This window comes from Crotalus tigris, unplaced genomic scaffold (genome assembly GCF_016545835.1).
Source record: "Crotalus tigris isolate CLP2741 ecotype Arizona unplaced genomic scaffold, ASM1654583v1 scf7180000024293.1627790, whole genome shotgun sequence".
Taxonomy (NCBI): Eukaryota; Metazoa; Chordata; class Lepidosauria; order Squamata; family Viperidae; genus Crotalus; species Crotalus tigris.
This window is the reverse complement of record NW_024100466.1, coordinates 1,466,896-1,486,151: the sequence shown is the minus strand read 5'-3', so window position 1 is coordinate 1,486,151 and position 19,256 is coordinate 1,466,896. Positions and strand designations below refer to the sequence as shown.

Genomic DNA, 19,256 nt, shown 5'->3' with positions numbered 1-19,256 from the left:
CATATTTTTTCAATGACTCATGCTAACCCCTTCTTTGAAAAGTGCTGCACAGCTCATCTCAAGGGTTTTAGAGAGCATAATACATCATGTCAACACTGAAATCCAGTTGGTGGGAGGTGGAATTAGAAGACAGTTTCGTTGTAGTCCCAATTGCCCTGAATTAGTTTACAGCTCAGTTGATTGCCTCCAATTAGCTGTCTGGTCTAGCTGCTGGTATCCAGACAAACCCTAGTGCACTTAACATTCATTTCCCATTGTATCTCCGATGGTGGCATGACGTGGGTTAGAACTGAACAGAAAAAGATTGGAGTAGGTGTCTCAAAGGTGCTTTTTCAAAAGGCAGCTGGACTTCCTTCTCATCTGAGGAATTTCATCAGTTCTGGCAGGATGGTGATGGGGGGGGGGGAAATGGAAGGTTCGTATTTCTCTGCAGTCCTATTTCTTAGCACCCTTTCTGAGAGTCGTGGAGGCCATCAGGGTGCAAACCGGGAGGGAACCTCTTGGGAACTGCTGCATGGACTGCACTGTAGACAGTGTCTCTCTGTTGAGAGACACCTATTCAGTTGTGGCCTCTTTGACCCTTCTTTCAGATCAATGGTCTTCTTTATACAGAATGTGGACTTTACTGTCTTCAAAAGAGTGGCCTTCGTCTCTTAGATACAGATGGAGTGCTGAATCCTGTCCTGATGGGCTTGTTCTCCTAGGTTGTGCCAGGCATTTGTGAAGTGGTTCTGCTGTTTCACCAGTGTGCAGATGTGCACACAGACATCGCAGTAGGTGAGCTACCTGATTCCATCTCTTGCAACATGGATTGATCATGGCAGGAGTTTTAGGAGTACAATTTTCCTAGCCCACTCCTTCAAAATTAAAACCCAGGCCAGAAATGAAAGCATCCCAGCCACCTTTCTACAAAGATGGCAATTCCCTACTGATCCCTAGGAACAAGGTGACTTTCTCAGCTGCGTTGTGTTGCCATAGCTGTTGCAAAAATAGCCCTGAAAGCACAGTACATGTGCCCTACAGAAAACAACAGCATCAGTAGCAGCCGATGCACAGAGGCCAATAGGAGATGCTTCTAAAACATAGAATCCTAGGGCTGGAAGGGACCTTGGAAGTCATGTAGTCCAACCCCCTGCTCAAGGCAGGAGACTCCTGTTCTACCTTTTGCCTGAAAATAAATAGGGCGCATGTTTTTTACTCTCACCTTTACAGTGAAAATAAGATGTGCAGAGTAAGCCAAAGCTCTAATTCAGTGTTTCAGTGTTTCTCAACCTTAGCAAGTTTAAGGTGTCTGGACATCAATTCCCAGAATCCCCCAGCCAACGTACATTAAGAGGTGTGAATATTGAGTTCCAGAATTCCCCAGCCGTCATTAAAAGGTGCGGACATCAACTCCCCGAATTCCCCAACCGACATGCATTAAGAGGTGTTGACAACAGCTCCCAAAATTCTTCAGCTAACATGCATAAAAAGTATGGACATCAACTCCTCAAAATATTCAGAGTTGGTGTCTACACCTCTTAAAAGTTGCCATTTTTGAAAAGTACTGTCCTGGATGGCATGGGGTCCAAGTAACGAGCATCTGAGATTCAGATGGCATTCACGTTGCTTCTGAAGCCTTCGTAGTGTTTGATGCCTGTAGCCTGTGCCATGTCTTGGAGGCACAATTTGCATACTCAGATTAACCCTGGCAATAATTCATTTGCCCCATTGATTTTTCCATCATAGTGATTCACGCCACATTAACTGGGTTCATCGCTCTGTCTCAGCTGAATAGATGGCCATGAACTCAGCACTTTCCACGGCTGGTGCCCCATAACTGTGGAGCTTGCAATCACCCACTTTGAGAGAAGCCTTATGAAACACACAGTGGGCTCTTTGCTGACTCCTGGATTGGGTGATCACGACAAGGAAGGACCTGGAATTGAACATCTATATATAAAAGTGTGTTAATGAGCACCACATGCTCAGACCCAAATGAAGCCTGACCAGAGGGGTTTCAAATGGTTAGGTTTAGCCTGTAGAAGACCCCTCTGGGAAGAGGGGCATGATAATAATAGCAATCTTGCAATATCTGAAGGGGGGGTGGACTTATTCTCAGTTGCTCCAGAGGCAGGAAATGACCAAGAGGAAGCAGGTTCTGCTAAAATTTAAGAGACACTTCATGGTTCTAGAAGCTCTCAATCAGTGGAACAGCCCATCACATGAATTATGGGGTCTCCTTTCCCTTCCATCAAGGGCCTTTTCGCCTTGGAAAGTGGGGCCATTGGGGGGCTTCTGTGAAGGAGAGTGTTCCATTGTCTCCCGCAGTTGCTTCCTCGGCCCACCAAGAGGAAAGTGAAGGAAACCCACCTCTGAGGACAGAGACGAGGGAAGCTTCTTTCAAGCACACTCTTTTGAGCAACTACAGGAAGATCTTAGCTGAGCATTATCTTCAGCTAGGGTACTTCCTGTCCTGCTCCAGCTGAGTCTTCCTTGACTTCCAAACTTCCCTTGAACAGCAGCCTGGACCTAATCTTGCAGTTCTGCTCTTTGAGCTCCCATTTCTGAAATTCTGCGTCAGCCTGTGCATGACTTAACATGGAAAAAAGCCAAAAAAAAAAAAAAACAACAACCCCAAAACATTTAGCTGGGTGTACCAAATGGCACCCAACGTTCAGATGGCTTCCTTTTGGCCTTCAGGATGAATAAGCTCCTGTAGCATCTTTTCTCCTTTGCCCTTCTCTTTTTCTTAGATTTTTGCTGATTAGTTTATAATATAAAACACAAAAATACAAAAGAAAACAGTAGGAAAGCAAGAGAGGAAAAAAGGGAAGGAAAACGTGTGGGGCCAAAGGAAAAAAGAAAGAAAGGGACTTGACTTCCGACTTTGGTTTTATCTTTATATTCACTTTGAGAATCTTCTGTATTAAGATGTGAATCCTACTCCAATATTTCTTCGCTTTATCACACGTCCACCACAAAGGATAAAAGGTCCCTCCTTTACATTTGCATTTCCAACATTCAGCTGAAATACCTTTTTACCTCTTTTGCCATTCTCTAGTGCAGGGATTCTCAACCTGGGGTCCAGGGACCCCTGGGTAGCTGCGAGGTCATCGCAGGGGGTCTGCGAAGGCTTGAAGAAATGTTATGATTTAAATCTGGAGTTAAATCTCGGGAGCCCGTGGCCACAAAAGGCATTTGAAGGGGGCCCGTGGTGAAGAAAAGACAGAAAACCACTGCTCTAGTGCGTTTTGGGGGTTTCTGTTGTGTTTCCTGTCTTGTTCTCCCTTGGTTCATAGCAAGAAAATATTTTCTACTGTGCGGTTGTGAATGACACCTCTTGTGAGGATCTCAGCAGAGTTGGAGAGAAGATGCAGGCCTGGCTGCCCAGTTTTTGAGGCAGGTGGTAAACCTCACCTATTAATCCAAAACCTCTCGCTTAAAAGAGAAGGGGGTGGGAAAAAAAATTACACAGTTATTTTCGTCCTTGGAGCCAGATGCTGCCTGGGCCTATTTGTTAGAGGGCTTTGTTCAAGATCTAATTTCAGTTCCATCAACGGCATCTGAAACAGTTGCTGCGTAACGATGATCGCAGGAAGGACAGGTTCCTAACGGGGCGGGGATAAACTGCAGGAAACAGCAGGGTTTGTTCTTTTGTAAAGCTAAACTGCCAGAAGGGCTTAGGGAGGACTTCAGGAATAATTCCACATTGACCCTCATCCCCTTCTAGGGCAATCCAGGAAAGCTAGAAACATCAGCATTGGTTTCAAAATGCAGGGAGTCCTTGACTTAGGACCACAATTGACCCCCAAATTTCCATTGCTAAGCAAGACACTGCTAAGTGAATTTTGCCCCATTTTATGATTTTTCTTGCCACCGTTGTTAAGTGAATCACTGCAGTTGTTGAGTTAGTAACACAATTGTTAAGTAAATCTGGCTTCCCCCATTGACTTTGTCAGAAGTTGCAAAAGGGGATCAAATAACCCAGGGACACTGCGACTGTCGCACATGCGAGTCAGATGCCAAGTGTCTGAATTCTGATCATGTGACCACGAGGATGCTGCCACGGTTGTAAGTGTGAAAAACAATCATAAGTCAGTGTTTTCAGGGCTATTGTTACTTTGAACGGTCATTAAACAAATAGCTGTAAATTGAGGACTATCCATAATTCATTCAACTAGAGCAGTGCTTCTCAATGTTGGCAACTTTAAGATGTGCAGAACTCAACTCCCAGAATTCCCTAATGAGCAAGAAGGCTGGGGAATTCTGGGAGTTGAGGTCCAGACACCTTAAAGTTGCTAAAGTTGAGAAACACTGAATTAGAGCTTTGGCTTACTCTGCACATCTCTAATCTCACTGTAAAGGTGAGAGTAAAAAACAGGCACCCTATTTATTTTCAGGCAAAAGGTAGAATGGGAGTCCGTTCACAAGAGCACCTGCCACTCAGCCACCCAACTGCCCGGGAGTCATTCCTTCTTAAATTCCTTTTTAGCAGCAACTAAGCATTGCAAAAGGCAGAATCTGGGTAGATGCGGTTAATTTACAACTTGTCATTCTAGCAATGTTGCTTTGATTCGATATCTAACAATGTTCTCAAGGCAGCCGGCCAAGAAATATTGCATTCACTCTTCACTTGATGCCCAAACAAAATATTCCATTTATCTCTCCAGCTGACATTACCAGTTAAAAAAAAAACTCCCAGCTGTAGGAACAAGCATTCCTAGCTGTTTCTTTCTCTTCTCCTGGAGAAGAGCCAGCCCAGAATTGCAATGTCAAGTTCCCTAAAAGTCGAAGAGGTGCCCAAGAGGAAAAGAAACGGAGACTAAATTCAAAGGCCAGTTAAGAAAGACAGGAATGAAAATGAAATTGGACACATGAGCATATCTATCTATCTATCTATCTATCTATCTATCTATCTATCTATCTATCTATCTATCTATCTATCTATCTATCCATCCATCCATCCATCCATCCATCCATCCATCCATCTATCTATCTATCTATCTATCTATCTATCTATCTATTTTTTTTCACATTTCTTAACTGTCCATGTCCTCAGAGAGGGGCTCTGTTATAGAGAAAAATTGTGGGGACCCCTTATAAAGCATGACTTTAATCCCAGGAAAACAGGGAAGTGTGAGAAGGAAAGATTTGCTTCTAATTTAAATTTCGATTTTGGGTTTGTTTGGAGCCAAACTGAAAGGGGATTCATCAGGGCTCCCAAATCTGAGCGGCAAAAACCAAGATGATCAATAAGAAATGGGGAGGGGAACAAGAGTGACTTAGTTTGTGGTGCAGCTGGATCGTGCCTCTTTTTAAATGATGAAGCTGCTCCTATGTATAACAGACCCCAGATTTTCAGCCGAGAAAGACTTATCCAAACAAGGAGGAAAGCTGTTGGGAAAAAGCTGCTAAATTTAGCCCTGTTAAACACAGTGATAAAAATTTGGCAGCCCCCTCCCACGTGAGCTGGGCAGGCTTTGCATTCCTGGATGAAATTTGTTAGCTTCCCGAACCAATAAAACACCGTTAAGGTATTAAGGAATACATAAACGTACCATAATTCTCCAGGCCATAAATTAGGGCCAGACCTTTGCCACGAGAGGGAGCCAGTTTTCCAATAATAATTTTCAAGGCTTTTATCTTTCTGCCCATCCAAAGGTATACCCTAAAGCTAAATCCTAAAAAATCAGCATTTGCTTCAAATCACTGATAGTCGTCAATTTGCTATCACAACTAAGCCCAAAATTTCTGTTGCTAAGCAAGACAGTTGTTAAGTCCTATTCAAATTATAATGCAGTACCAAGGATCAGCCCAGTCCTTCTTAACAAAATTCCTTTTCCTAACACCAAGAATGGCTTCACTATTGTCCTATTGTCATCCAAGTGCAACGGGTGTGTTCAAATGGCCATAAAAGTTTGAACGCACAATAGATAAAAGTCCGATTTGTGCCTGAGGAGTTCTAGCAAGAAGCAAAACTGGTTGTCTAGTGCCTCCTTGTGGTCAGTAGTGAACACAGTTACTGAAATATAAAGTTACAGAACTTTCTCAATGTTTCTAGCGGGAGACCCAGTGCAAAGAAATAAGAAACGAAGGGATACAATTTGTAGCATTTAGGAAAATCTCGAGATAGTCAAAAATACAAAGTTTGATGTCCTATTCAAATGCAGTACCAAGGATCAGCCCAGTCCTTCTTAACAAAATTCCCTTTCCTAACACCAAGAACTTGTGTTGCTGTTTAAAAACACAACCATAAGAGAAGACAAATAAACTTGTTAGTCCCATTCTAGAATCCGTGACCTACAGAACTCTCTACCACTTGATGGCCTCAACCTGTGGAACTCCCCGCCCCTTGGTGCCTCACTACTCACCTGACCTCTGCGGGGCCTTATTGGAGAGGATCCACTTGACCAAGCAACATTTCATCAGCGCTTTGCGCGTGAGCCGTGGCTTCTGCCATTTCATGTTCTCCTTCTTCCCGGGCGGGCTTTGCCCTGGGTCGCCCAGGAGGCTGCCATCCGTTTCCTTGTTCTCATCCTAAGAGAGAACAGAGAGAGATCAGTGGCCTCCATTCCCCATTTTGCTTGCTTCACAAGACTGGACTGGCCACATCTCACGTGTTAGATTACTAAGAAGCAAGCACTGTCTTCTTTACCAAAAAAACATTGTATGTTGTAGCCAGATGTTGGTCTCTGGACCTCAAGCCCTCTACCAGGGGATTAAACCCCCGGACCTTTGCACTTCAGATGTTTCTCATCCTTGGTACCTTTAAGATGTCTGGACTTCAATTCCCAGATTGGGGAATTCTGGAAGTTGAAGTGCAGATATCTTAAAGCTGCCAAGGTTGAGAAATATTGATTTATCCTGCATTAATTTCAGAGCATTGATTTGTTTTAAATTAATTGTAATCATAAAATTAATTTTCCAGCACATTTAATTTTAATCCAGTGCTTAGCACTCAGCTCTGTTGCAGGAAGATTTTTATAGAATCTATCAGAAATGTGTAAAAGGGGTTGAATTATGGAAAAGCCCATAGGTGGGGGCATGACACAATGGAGCATATCTGTATCTGTCTAATTTAACCATTTAAGGGAAGATTGACTCTATATACCAGTACCATTTCTTTCATTCATTCCATTTGGTTTCTACAGCCAGCCATCTCAGACTAGTGATTCTGATAAATTTCTTGTCCAAATGCTGGTAAACTTTGATTAATTGGCTGTTTTAATTAATTTACACTTATTTTACTTTATTAACTATAATATTTACAATTGCTATGGATGTTTTGAGTATTCAAGCCCAGGCTGAAAAGTTGCCAGGTTTGAAAAATGCTGCACTAGATGGCAGCAAAGACCAGAATTATCCGTAGGCCTTTGCTACCATCTAATGGTGACCTTGATGTTTGCAGCCTTGTGTTAATATTCAGGCTTTAGTAGAAAGGACTGTTAAGTCTAACAGGGCAACTTGGCCCTTGCCCAGCTGAATTTAACCCGTGACCTTGTTCTTACAGGAATCTCAGGTAGATTTAGACCTCAGCTCAGGCAAACCTCCCATTGCTAATAACATTCCTTAGGAAATGCTATTAAAATGGGAAATGGAGCTAACTCAAAAATACTGTAGGAATCATCCATTCCAGGAATAACCACAATTACGGTTTTGTATCAAAAGATCATATAGAACTGTAAATATTTGGAATTAATTCTACCTGTGGCTGGATGTCATATTAAGTTCCATGTCCCAGATTGCAATCTGTGGCCTTGGAGGGGAAGACATCAACGTAAGTCAAGATGGCAGTTTTGATGCACTATTGCAGCTCCATCTGTCCAGGACCCACAGAAAAATAAAAAAGGGCAGCCCGATTTGGTGGTCCTCCAGGAGAAAGTCCTTCAAGGAGCAGGGAAGGCTCTGGCAACATTAAGCAGCACATTTCATACTGGAGAGAGTTTTGTGCTGGATCCAGGATGGGAGCAGTTGGACTTCACCCTGGGAAAGCCTTGGAAGATGTCCTTGGGATGGTCCTTTCTCTTCATCCATGGAGACCTCTCCAGGATGCTATGGCTGTATGGCAGTTGAGGAGGGTCAGGCTCCGTTAACAGTGCAATAGTACATCAATGCTCCCATCTTGACTTACATTGACGTTTTCCCCTCCAAGGCCACAGATTGCTCCAAAGCATCTGAAGGCAGGGCAAGAAGCAACGGATGGAAACTAATCAAGGAGACAAGCAAGCTAGAACTAAGGAGAAACTTCCTGACAGTTAGAACAATTAACCAGTGGAACAACGTGCCTCCAGAAGTGGTGAATGCTCCAACACTGGAAGTTTTTAAGAAGAGACTGGACAGCCATTTGTCTGAAATGATATAGAGTTTCTGCCTGAGCAGGGGTTGGACTAGAAGACCTCCAGGGTCCCTTCCAACTCTGTTATTCTGTTCTGTTCTGTTCTAACTGTATGGTCTGTTTTGAGCCTGTTGTTTTCTTTTCCAATTTCTCTTGAAAAACCATTTCAGGGGAATGAGATCCATCCAGGAAGCCTGATTGTCAAATTGTATAACCTGAAAAAACACCATTACAGTCACTTCACTCCAAAAATATATCTCTGATCATTTTTCTCTTTTGATTGCTTCATCTGGGCTTTTGCACTTCTAAGTTTAGTTGCTATTCCCGTTTTCATATCCTCCAGCATTTGACAGAAGAGAAGAAAAAAGGTACAGTTATTTTAGGGGATGCAAACAAAGGAAACCTAAATTTGATCTTTCATGTAGGAAGCTAAGATGAAGCAACAGCGAGCAAGCAGAACACCGTGCCACTGTTATTAACTTCGTTTCCCGACTGGCTGCAGAAAACGTGCATATTATTCACATTGGAGGTGGGATGTTGCCTTGCCTGAAATACATGGAGCAATTGTGATTGGTTAAGAAGAGACAATACTAGCTGACATTGTTTGAGAATGATGCAGCAAAACCATCTACATTTTTGAAAAACGTTACATCAAAGACAAATAGAGAATTCGGCACTGGGAAAAGTCCTGAAAAATATCAGTCTCAAAATGTGATACATTGTGTAGGTGGAATCTAATGAAATACAGCAGATGTAAAGTTCTTGGTAGCTGGGAAGAAGCAAAAGATGCTACATACTCTTTGGATTAGGTGGGCTATGGTTTAGCTGTAGACTAGTAAAGCAGCCTGAAGGCTCCAAAGCAGGACAAGAAGCCATGGATGGACACTAATCAAGGAGAGAAGCAACCAAGAACTAAGGACAAACTTCCTGACAGAACGATCAGTGGAATGGCTTGCCTCCAGGAGTTCTGGGTGCTCCACCATTGGAGGTTTTTAAGAAGACACTGGACAATGATCTGTCCGAAATGGTATAGGGTCTAATGTTTGAGCAGGTGGTTGGGCTAAAAGACCTCCAAGGTCTCTTCCAAGTCTGTTATTCTGTTCTGTTCTGCCTTGGAAAAGGTCCTTAGATGCTATGCTGTATCAGTACCTTCAAAGATCAGGACTGTGCAAGCCGTAGTATTCCCCATGGCACTCCATAGAAGCTAAAGTTGGACTTTGAAGAAGCCAGAGAGGAAGAATATTGACTCTTTTGAACTGTAGTGTTGGAGAAGACTCCCAAGAAGACCATGGACAGCCAAAGAAGACAAACCAATGGATCATTGAATAAATCAACCCAGCAGTGTCACTTAAAGGTGCCATGTTTGAGAAACACTTTTCTAACATGTACTCAATTGTCCTTACTCTAGGCTAGAACTGCCTTTTTCCAATTGAAAATGCTTGGAATGACTGGAAACCATTATAAACACAACTCTTGAAACCTGCAGCACCCGTCGAAAGGGCCACTAGAGAAGAGCGTTGTCTGAATCAACAAGGACAGTGGACTTTACAAAACCCCTGATTTGTCCATAAACCCAGACATTGATGGTCCCCATCGAAAATCTTGCTATTACGAAAACCATAGTTGATCACTTCTGGTTTGTGGTGTGTGTGTGAAGGAACAGTTTTAAGGCATTCAGGCATATTTGGGGGGGGGAGGCAGGGCAGTGGATCAAGGATCCTGGGCCCACCCTCAAGAGGGCCTTATCCATTGTATGCCCTAGCATTGAAAAAGCAGCTTGATACTTTTCCTTTGAGAGGTTGAACTGTACAGTCAATAGACAAGCCCAAGAGCTATTGTCATATGGAGGTTCCCCACTCTGTCTCATACCCTGAGCCATGGCAAAAAAAATGGATTTAGTGTAGGATGCTGTTTCTCAACCTTGGCAACTTTAAGATGTACGGACTTCAACTTCCAGAGGCAGTCAACTTCTGCCATGATTGTTTGATGTCCCCAAGGCTTTTAAACCAGGGGTGTACAACCTTGGCAATTTCAAGAATTGTGGATTTCAACTTCCAGAATCCCTCAGCCAGCCATGTTAAAGTTACTAAGGCTGGACAGCCCTGCTTTAAACTATAAAACATTAGCTAGGAGTCTTTGGGAGCGTCAGTGGTGCTGATGAGATCTTGCTAAGAATTTGTTATGCAGTATTTATGTATACATTTATTAGATTTATATCTTGCTTTTCCTCTAAGACAGGTTGTCAAACTGGCGGCCCCTGGGCCAGATGCATCATGTGCAGGACACATTCACCTCGGCTCCGCAAAAGCAAAAAACGTCACGATACGTCGCGATATATCACGTGACACAATCGAATTTGACACTCATTCTCCAGGAACTCAAAGTGGTGTACCTGTCTCCTCCTTTTTCCCAACAACAACCCTTTAAGATAGGTTGATGAGAGAGAGCAAGAGGCCTAAAGCCACCCAAGGTGCTTCCACATCTGACGCTAGGCTCCTAGTCTAGCATCTTTAGTTACACAGACTAAAGTAATATGATGATCTACTTCCCTTCCTAGTATATTAACTGCCTAGTGTTTATTTGAAAGTCCTTTGATCAGCATGAGCATCGTTACTTTTTAATGTGCTTTAAAACTGAATTGAATTTTGAATGGGATTTTTGATCAGTAATTATTGCAATAGTCCTAGCAGCTGCCTCTGCTTATCCTTTACCCACAACGTGCTTAAGCAGATCGGAGCACCTGTCTGTGCACAATATGTTAAGGGAGGGTTATGACAACCCTGGTTACGGTAGTTTTCTGATAATTAGCTTAGCTCGTTGCCCAAACCCCGTTCTGTTTGGCTAGTTGATGGTTCATTAACTAGTGCAAATAGGCTGGGTGAATACAACCCCTGTTGTTTTCTGCAGCTTCCTCAGTACATTTAGTAGGAATATTATGCTGGCTTATGCAATTTATTTTACTTCCCCTCTCTGCCCTGAGAGATGCACAAGCACTCTTGCCATTAAGGGGCCTGCTTTATTACTGCAATAAAAAGAGGGGGGGGGAGAAACACTTGGAAATGATGGGAACCCCCACCTCAGCCTGAGAGGGAACTCAGAGGAAGAATTCACACTGTGCCTCAACTTCCAGATCCCCCACCTCAGATCAAACGTCTGCAAACCGGGCGAGGCTATGGGGCTAAACCAGGGACATCACAGCCACCACCTGGAGTTTTTGGACCCCCCCCCCAACTTGGATCCCACTCCTGAGACTTCAGCAGGGCAAGGATGCAAAAAGTGGCCCCTTTGGGGGAACCCCCAAGGACAGGCGTGAAAGTGCCGCCTCCCCAATTCTTCCTGCTCGGCTGCCCTCCCACCGATGCCATCCTGACTTCCCCCGCTCCTCCCCCCTTTTTAGCTCGCCAAATCCTTTGCCTGGATTTACCCCTCCGGCTCCAGCTGAGCCGCGTCCGGCTTCCCCCCAACTTCGGCTTCCCTGCCCCGCGTTAGCCTCGAAGGACCCGATCCCGCCTCCCCGGCGAAGCATTTGGGGTGGGCGGCGGAGGGCGTGGGGGGTGGGGTGGGGGTGCCGAGAAAAGGGGATTTTCTTTCCCCAAGGAAAAACTGCACGCCTGAGGACTACTCGACCCATGGGGCTGTGCTGCGGCCAGGGGACCGCGCCGGATCTTCCCGCAAACCCCCAAGGAGGCGGCGGCGGGGGGTCTTTCTCAGCGCTGCAATTGCCCCTTCAAGCCTGGGGCGCGAGGAAGCCTTACCGGATCTCCAAACATCTGCTGTGGGAAGCCCACGGACAAGTTCCTGGCCACGGAAATGAAGGGCTTCCTTCCTTCCTACTCCGGGCACCCTGCCAAATCCAAGACTCCTCGGCCCGGCCAGTGCCCGCCAAGCTCTCCTCCGGCAGCTGCTTCCCGGGGGCCGCGCGGGCTGCGTGGAAAGGGACCCGCGAGTGGAGGGAGCTAGCGAGGCGCCCCCGCCGCTTTTGGTCTCTGGAGAAGCATCCTCGCTCCAAAAAAAAAAAAAAAAAACCGTCCCCGCGCCAAGTTTACCTTTGAACCGCGGTTGCTTCTGGCTGGCAGGCAGCGGGGCAGCCCACGGGCGCCGTTTCCCTGGCAACCGTCCCCACGGCGCTCCCCCCACGCCTCCCCGTGGCTCCCACTTTGATCTTTCGTTTCCCCAAAGCTGTCGAGCTGATTGCTCAGCCCTCCCCCCCCCATCCCGCAGCCCTCCGACCCGACCCCCGACCCCCGCCGCGGGCGAGCCTCCCCCAGGGCCTTTCCCACGCCCGCCTCGCGGCTGCATCGCCTCCCAGGTGAGCTTCTGCTCAGATGAGACGCCCCCATCAGGCAAAGGCAGGTGGAGGCCAGCCGGGTCTGGCTTGGCGGCTCTCGCGGCTCTCGGCTGTTGCTGGGCGCGCGTGGGGCTGCGGGGCGTCTCGCGTGTCCGGCAAGCAGCCACCAAAGGCTTTCTCGGCGTTTTGGGGAGAGAGGTTTGCACGCCTTAAGGAAGAGAAGAGAAACCCCCCCCCCCGGTCGTTTGGGGATAAACAACCGAGGTTGGACCCAAATGTGTAAACACCCTTGCTGGTGTTTGTTCTGTCCAAATAACATTGGGAGTTTATGCAACGTTAATTAAATTGGGAGGAAATCTGAGACTCACAGCATCCTAGAGATGAAAGGGACCTTAGAGGGCATCTGAACCAGCCCCTTGCTTAGTGCTGCACTCAGTACAGCATCTCTGACAGATGTCCATCCAGCCACTGCCCATCAGTCTTTAATTTTCTTTCTTTCTTTCTTTCTTTCTTTCTTTCTTTCTTTCTTTCTTTCTTTCTTTCTTTCTTTCTTTCTTTCTTTCTCTTTCTTTCTTTCTCTTTCTTTCTTTCTTTCTTTCTTTCTTTCTTTCTTTCTTTCTTTCTTTCTTTCTTTCTTTCTTTCTTTCTTTCTTTCTTTCATGCCTGGACAAGTCCCTGCCATTTTCTTAACAAATGGTTTTCCACTATCTCCTTCCTAGGACTGAGAGAAACTGACTGGCCCAGGGCCACACAGCTGGCTTTGTCCCTAAGGCAGGACTAGAATTCACTTGCTTTCTAGACTGGTGTCTTAACCGCTATACCAAACTGTCTTTCCTTTAGGAGTCTAAACAGGATCATATCTGCTCTGTTGATGGAGCACAGAGAGAGGAGGTAGATAATCTGCCTTTCCCATTTTGCAGAATTAGATCAAAGTTGATAGAAAGTACCAATCAATCGCAACTTATTTGCAGTCCAAGACCAAGTACAAGAAAAAAACACCAACAATACAATGCAATTATTGTAAAAAGGATTTTTTCTTAAATTGCAAAAAAATCTTGAAGCATCAACTCTGTTATTCTGTTATTCTGTCTTCTTCAAGCTGGTAGGCGGGCATGCAGGCATGCCCAATTAGCCTAATAAAACCATCCATGTGGAGTGCCAGGCAAAGGCATAAAACAGGAGAGGCAGATCTGAGCGCCAGGTAAGGATGGATTCTGCAAAAGCTTGAGCTGATCTTTTGTTGTGCTGTTTATGCTGATATCAAAAGCATCGCTGTCACAAACAAGGCAAGCTTTGTCCTTTGAGAGACAATGCAAAACCTCTCTCTTTTGCCATCAAAAGAGAAGAGGCTTTTTTCTGCCTTGCCCTTTCTATAACAAATCTTTTACTTTTGGATTTTCAAGTTTCCTCCAAGAGAAGAAGCAACCTTTTTTTTTCTCCAAAAGCAGCTGGATTTTTTATTTTCTTGATCCGCTGTGGGGCACTGCCCCTGAAAGTTGTGGGTGCTTCATCGCCGGAGTTTTTAAAGAAAAGACTGGACAGCCATCTGTCTGAAATGATATAGGGTCTCCTGCTCCAACAGGGGGTTGGACTAGAAGACCCCCAAGGTCCCCTCCAACTCTGTTATTTAGTATACATCTATTTCTAAGCAGGAAACAGCATCCCACCATTGGAGTACAATTGGGTACAATTGGACTGTGGAATTTAGAATCCAAGAACATGTTGTTGGCATTCTAGCTAACGCAGCTGCCAAGCAGCCTCCAAATATTCAAATAGGAGAAGCACATATGGCCTTAGAGTATAAACGTCAGATTTTATTTTCTAACAGTGTCCTCAGGGTGGGTGCAAATATAGATGGTGTCCAAGGCTGGTGTTTAGCTTAGTAGAGGGGTAGACAATCTTGGCTCTTTTATGACTCGTGGACTTCAACTCCCAGAATTCCTGAGCCAGCTACTTCGGCACGGTCAGCCACAATTCATTACAGGCCACTGAGCAGAAACAGAACCAGTTATAAGCACAGAGGAGATCTTTGTTCTTCGGCATCATTTGCACACAGCGTGTTCAAAAGCTGGGAGACATTTATAATCTGGTCCTGGGCGGATACGGCTTCGTTCTGCTGCTGCAGCTTAAAAACCAGAAGCTTTTTCAAATAACGTCTGAGCAGGGATGAAGCTGGATGGCCCCTTGCTAGCAAAACAATAGTGGGAAAATGTGCAATAATTAAAATTCCTTTTTTAAAAAAAGTAAACTGAGCAAACTCCTCATTAGCAAACCGATGCTCTTTACGTATATTTTTCTCTAGCCATCTCTTACCTCTCAGGAACAAGACATCCAACTGAAATTCTTGCTGCCCGTTTTTGGTTTTAAAAACACCCTAATTTATAACTACAGCCAACGTTTTCAAAGAAGTCAGGATGCATAACGGCAAGGGTTTGGAGAGCACCTATACTGTGAGAGAAGTGCCACATCTGGAAGGCTGTGGCTGCATGGAAAGAGCCATTGCTAAAAATAGGCACTTTAGCCTGCGCTTCTGGGTACCCGAGAGGGTGAGGGAAGGAGAGAGAGAGAGAGAGGGAGGGAGGAAGAGAGAGAGAGGGAGGGAGGGAGAGAGAGAGAGAGAGAGAGGGAGAGAAGCTGTCTCCAAACCAAATGCAGAGGTGCGCTCTCACAGGTGCTTTACACGTTAGCCCCACTCACACAACACAGCCAGGTCAAAGGCAGCGCTCCTGCAGAAGTTTTGCAGAAGCTGCAAAGCTTCGTTAGGTTGAATTTCTTGGGACTCTGTGTGTTACCTGGACCAGATGGATTACAGGTGGCCTCGACAGATGCTCACAATTGGGACCAGAATTTCTGTTGCTAAGCAGAGGGTTAGAGGAATCGTGTCTGATTTCACAATCTTTTTTTGCCACAATTGTTAAAGAATCACTACAATTTTAAAGTGAATCACGCGGCCGTTAGCAGAATCCAACTTCTCCCATTGATTTGGCTTGCCAGAATCCATTTGGGAATACTACAATCGTTGTAAAGACACTGGTTGCCAAGCGCCCAGATTTTGATCGTGTGACCATGGGGATGCTACAACAGTTGTAAGTGTGAGGACCTGTCACAAGACACTGTGTGCTGTGCTCTTGTAATTCCGAGGGGTTGTTAAATGAATGCTTGTTGCTAGAGGACTACCTGCACCGGGTTCCCATGATAAATTTTTGAGGATGAACTTTTTATAATCTTTATAAAACAGGCTGGAAAGACCCTGAAAGAAGCCATTAGCACCTAAAGAGGGACAAATTTTTCACCATGATACCAGCTGATAGACTGAACATAATTTGGTTAGAATTCATTCATGAGGACCAATGTAGATTTTTACCTAAAAGCCAATTAAAAGACAGTGTTAGAAATGATTGGACATTTTGGAATATTTAGAGCAGCATAATAAAAAATAAGCCGCATTGATTTTCTTAGATGCAAAGAAGCCCTTGACAATCAAACTGGGCTTTCCTGTTCAAGATTTTGGAAGATACTAATTCTGGAGAGAACTTTATAAAATGGGTGAGATCGATTGACACTTCACAGAAAACACAAATAATTGATCTAAGAAAAAATTTCTATGAGATATAAAAAGAAATAAGATAAGAATGCCACTGTCTCCTCGCCTGTTTATTTCGGTTCTTGAAATTCTGAGTAGAGATGTGAGACAAGATGAAAGGATTGTGGCAGTAAAGATCTAAAAATAAATTTACAAGTTAAAGGCTTTTGCAGATAACTTGCTGTTGGTTTTGGAAGAGACTTCAAAGGGAATTAAAACATTATTAGGAAAAAAAAAAAAAAAATGCTGCAAGAGCAGGTTTTAAGATCAACCGACATGCAGGACTTCCGGTGGATTTTGCGTGCGTGATGGCGGCTACTTTGTAGCCGTCCTCCTGGGTAAGTGTAAGAACCGCTATGAACAGCAGATATCAGCTGTTCAGCGGTTCAAAATCCCCCTCCCGGGCAAAGGGGGGGGGGTAGAGAGTGTCTGAATAGTGGTAGAGCCTCTTTCGCACCCCCCAAGTTTTTTTTTGGGGGGGTGAAAGGAGTGCTCCCACGGAGTTCAGACTTGTCTCCGCTTCCCAGCTGTTTTTGTCCTCAGGGACAAAACGAGCCGCCGCAAACACCTCCGTGCTTAAAGAGAACTGGTGAGTTTTTTTTTTTAAATGGACAGAGCTGAGTAGAGGATTTAGTTTTTGCTTTCTTTGACTTATTTGGATTTTAAGTTTTAAGATTTGTTTCTATTTTTATTCTCTCTTTTTATTTTTTTTCTTTGTTGAAAGGGAAAGTAAAATGGCGATCGGCAAACTCCTCGGTGTTTTTTTTTCTGGAAGTTAGAATGCTGACCGGCAGGCTTTTTGGTGTTTTTCTTTCTTTCCTTTCCCTTTCTCTTTTTATTTCCTTATGATTGGAATGGTTGTTTTTGGTATCTCTAAGTATTTTTTTTGGAACGGACTTTTTTTATTTAATTATTTTTTTTTTCCCCTTCTCCCTTTTTTTTTCCTTTGAACTCCCTTTTTTTTTTTATTGTAATGACCCTTTTTTGAAGGACTTTTTTTCTGTTTAATTTTTTGTAATTTTTAAGAAGGAGTAAAACTTTTTTTTAATTCTTTTTCTCTTCCTTTTTTTCCCTTTTTTCTTTTTATTATAATGACCTTCTTTGGAGGGAGTTATATTTTTGAAGGAATTTTTATAATTGCTTAAGAAGGACTAAAGGTTTTTCTTTAAGATGGCTCCAAAGCGTCCAGGGATTTCTACAGCTTCTAAATCAACAGTTTCACCCTCTTCTGGGGGTCAGCTAATAACTATGAAGGACTTGCAAGACATGATGGGAGATGTTATAATTCAAATTAGGGCAGAAATGAAAAAGATTTTAGAGGAAAACAATAAGATCTTGAGACAAGATTTTGTTTTGGCTTTAGAAGGTGTTGCTTCTGTTCTTGAAAAGGTGAACTCCCATGTGGAAGAGGTAGCTGAAAAAGTGGACATAATGGAGGGGAAAATTGAAAGTATGGAAAAAGAAATGGAAAATGAGATTCTTATGCTTCAATATGGACAAATGGAATATGCCTTAAGAATTAGAGGCCTGGGAGAGTCTTTGCAAGGAGATCTGAAGGAGATGGTTGCAAAGGACTTTGCATTGATTTTGAATAAAGAAAAAGAGGGAATACTTAATGAAATTGAAAAATTATTTAGGGTTAACTCTGTGGTGGCAGCACAGAAGAATCTGCCAAGAGATGTGGTAATTTACTTTGGTAAAAGATCTTTACGCAATGAAATTGTGCAAGCCTATTATAAGAAGAGATTTCAAATTGCTTCACAAGATGTTATAATTTTTAAAGAGATCCCATCTAAAATTTTAAGAAGAAGAAAGGAGTTTGCTTTTTTAGCAAATGAACTTAAAAAGAGAAAAATTTCATTCAGATGGGATGTTCCGATTGGAATGGTGGTGAATTACCTGGGGACATGTTATAGACTTAATACTGTTTCTCAAGCAAAAGATTTTTATACTTCGGTCCTGGGGGTATGTGCATCGCCATCAATTAAGTTTAAAGCTTTGGAAGAAAAGAATGTAGAATCACAGTTTGAAGAGCCTATATTTATGAAAACTGGAGAATCTTTGTGTGAGAGGCCTCAACAAGTCCAGGTTGAGGAGCAGAAGACAACTTGTGCAGTATATAATCCCAAAGAAAAGCAGCAACAGAAGAAGGTTAAGGAAGTTTCATATTTAGTGGTTTCTGAATCTCTGGGAGATGTTAGACCTACAAAGTCTTTGGAGCAACCTTTAAGGGTGGAATTGTTGCCTGAAATGGAAACTGGGAAATCTCAGTCTGAGGGGCATCAACAAGAGAGGAACGGGCAGAGGATAACTTGTACAACTTACAATTGTAAAGATCAATACAAGGAGGAATTTAAGGAACCCTTATTGGCTTCGGAGTCGATGGGAGATTCAGGAATTTTGGAGCAGTCTCCTAAGGCAGAACTTGCAGCATTTCTTACGAGTTTGATACAAGAATGGAGAAGGGAAATGGAAGAATGGAAGAATGGAGAATGGAAAAAACTGGAATGTGAATAATTAATAATACTAATATAATTGAGATTGATAAGGATGTAGTTTTTTACGGATGGAATTAGTTATTGGTGAAGATTGAAATGTTTAATGTGTTTATTAACTTTGTTGTTTTAAGTTTTGAACCTTTAATGATAATATTGTTTAAATTTGTGTTTTGAAGGGATTATAATTTGCTTATTTTAGTGAGTGGATTCTAATATTTTAAATTTTAAAAATTTGTGGTTTTGGAGGGAGTTTATATAGAGTGATGATTGTATTTAGATTTGTTTAGGATTTAAAAGTGTTTTTAGTTTTTAAATATTATTATTAATATTTTTAAGACAAAATAATTTGTTTAATTAAATGTGCTTAGATTTGTTTAGGACTTATAGGTTTTTTAAGTTTTTGTTTTTTGTTTTTTTTTTTTTTTTTTTTCTTTTTGGATAGGAGAGAAGATTATGAAGATTGAAGGAAATATGTACTTACTTTAAGTTCTTTAAGAGTATTTAGCTTTAATGGTATAACAAAGATTTGTATGTTTATTTTTTCGTTTTAGGATAAAGAAAGAGGGAGAA

General features: G+C 43.2%; 1 protein-coding gene across 2 annotated transcripts in view; it reads right to left on the bottom strand.

Moving 5' to 3' along the window:
• KCNIP3 (potassium voltage-gated channel interacting protein 3) overlaps nucleotides 1–12,493 on the bottom strand; it is a 35,397-nt gene extending 22,904 nt beyond the window's left edge. Inside the window, exons 1-2 of one of the 2 annotated variants that reach the window (XM_039324233.1) lie at nucleotides 12,364–12,493; nucleotides 6,354–6,519 (exon numbers count right to left, since the gene is read on the bottom strand). In XM_039324233.1, the coding sequence (XP_039180167.1) occupies nucleotides 6,354–6,447 (94 nt within the window). In that variant the 5' untranslated portion in view covers nucleotides 6,448–6,519; nucleotides 12,364–12,493. Of the gene's footprint in view, nucleotides 1–6,353; nucleotides 6,520–12,072; nucleotides 12,327–12,363 lie in introns of those variants that run through there. The other variant, XM_039324231.1, reaches the window with a different exon arrangement.
• Nucleotides 12,494–19,256: the final 6,763 nt, after the last annotated feature.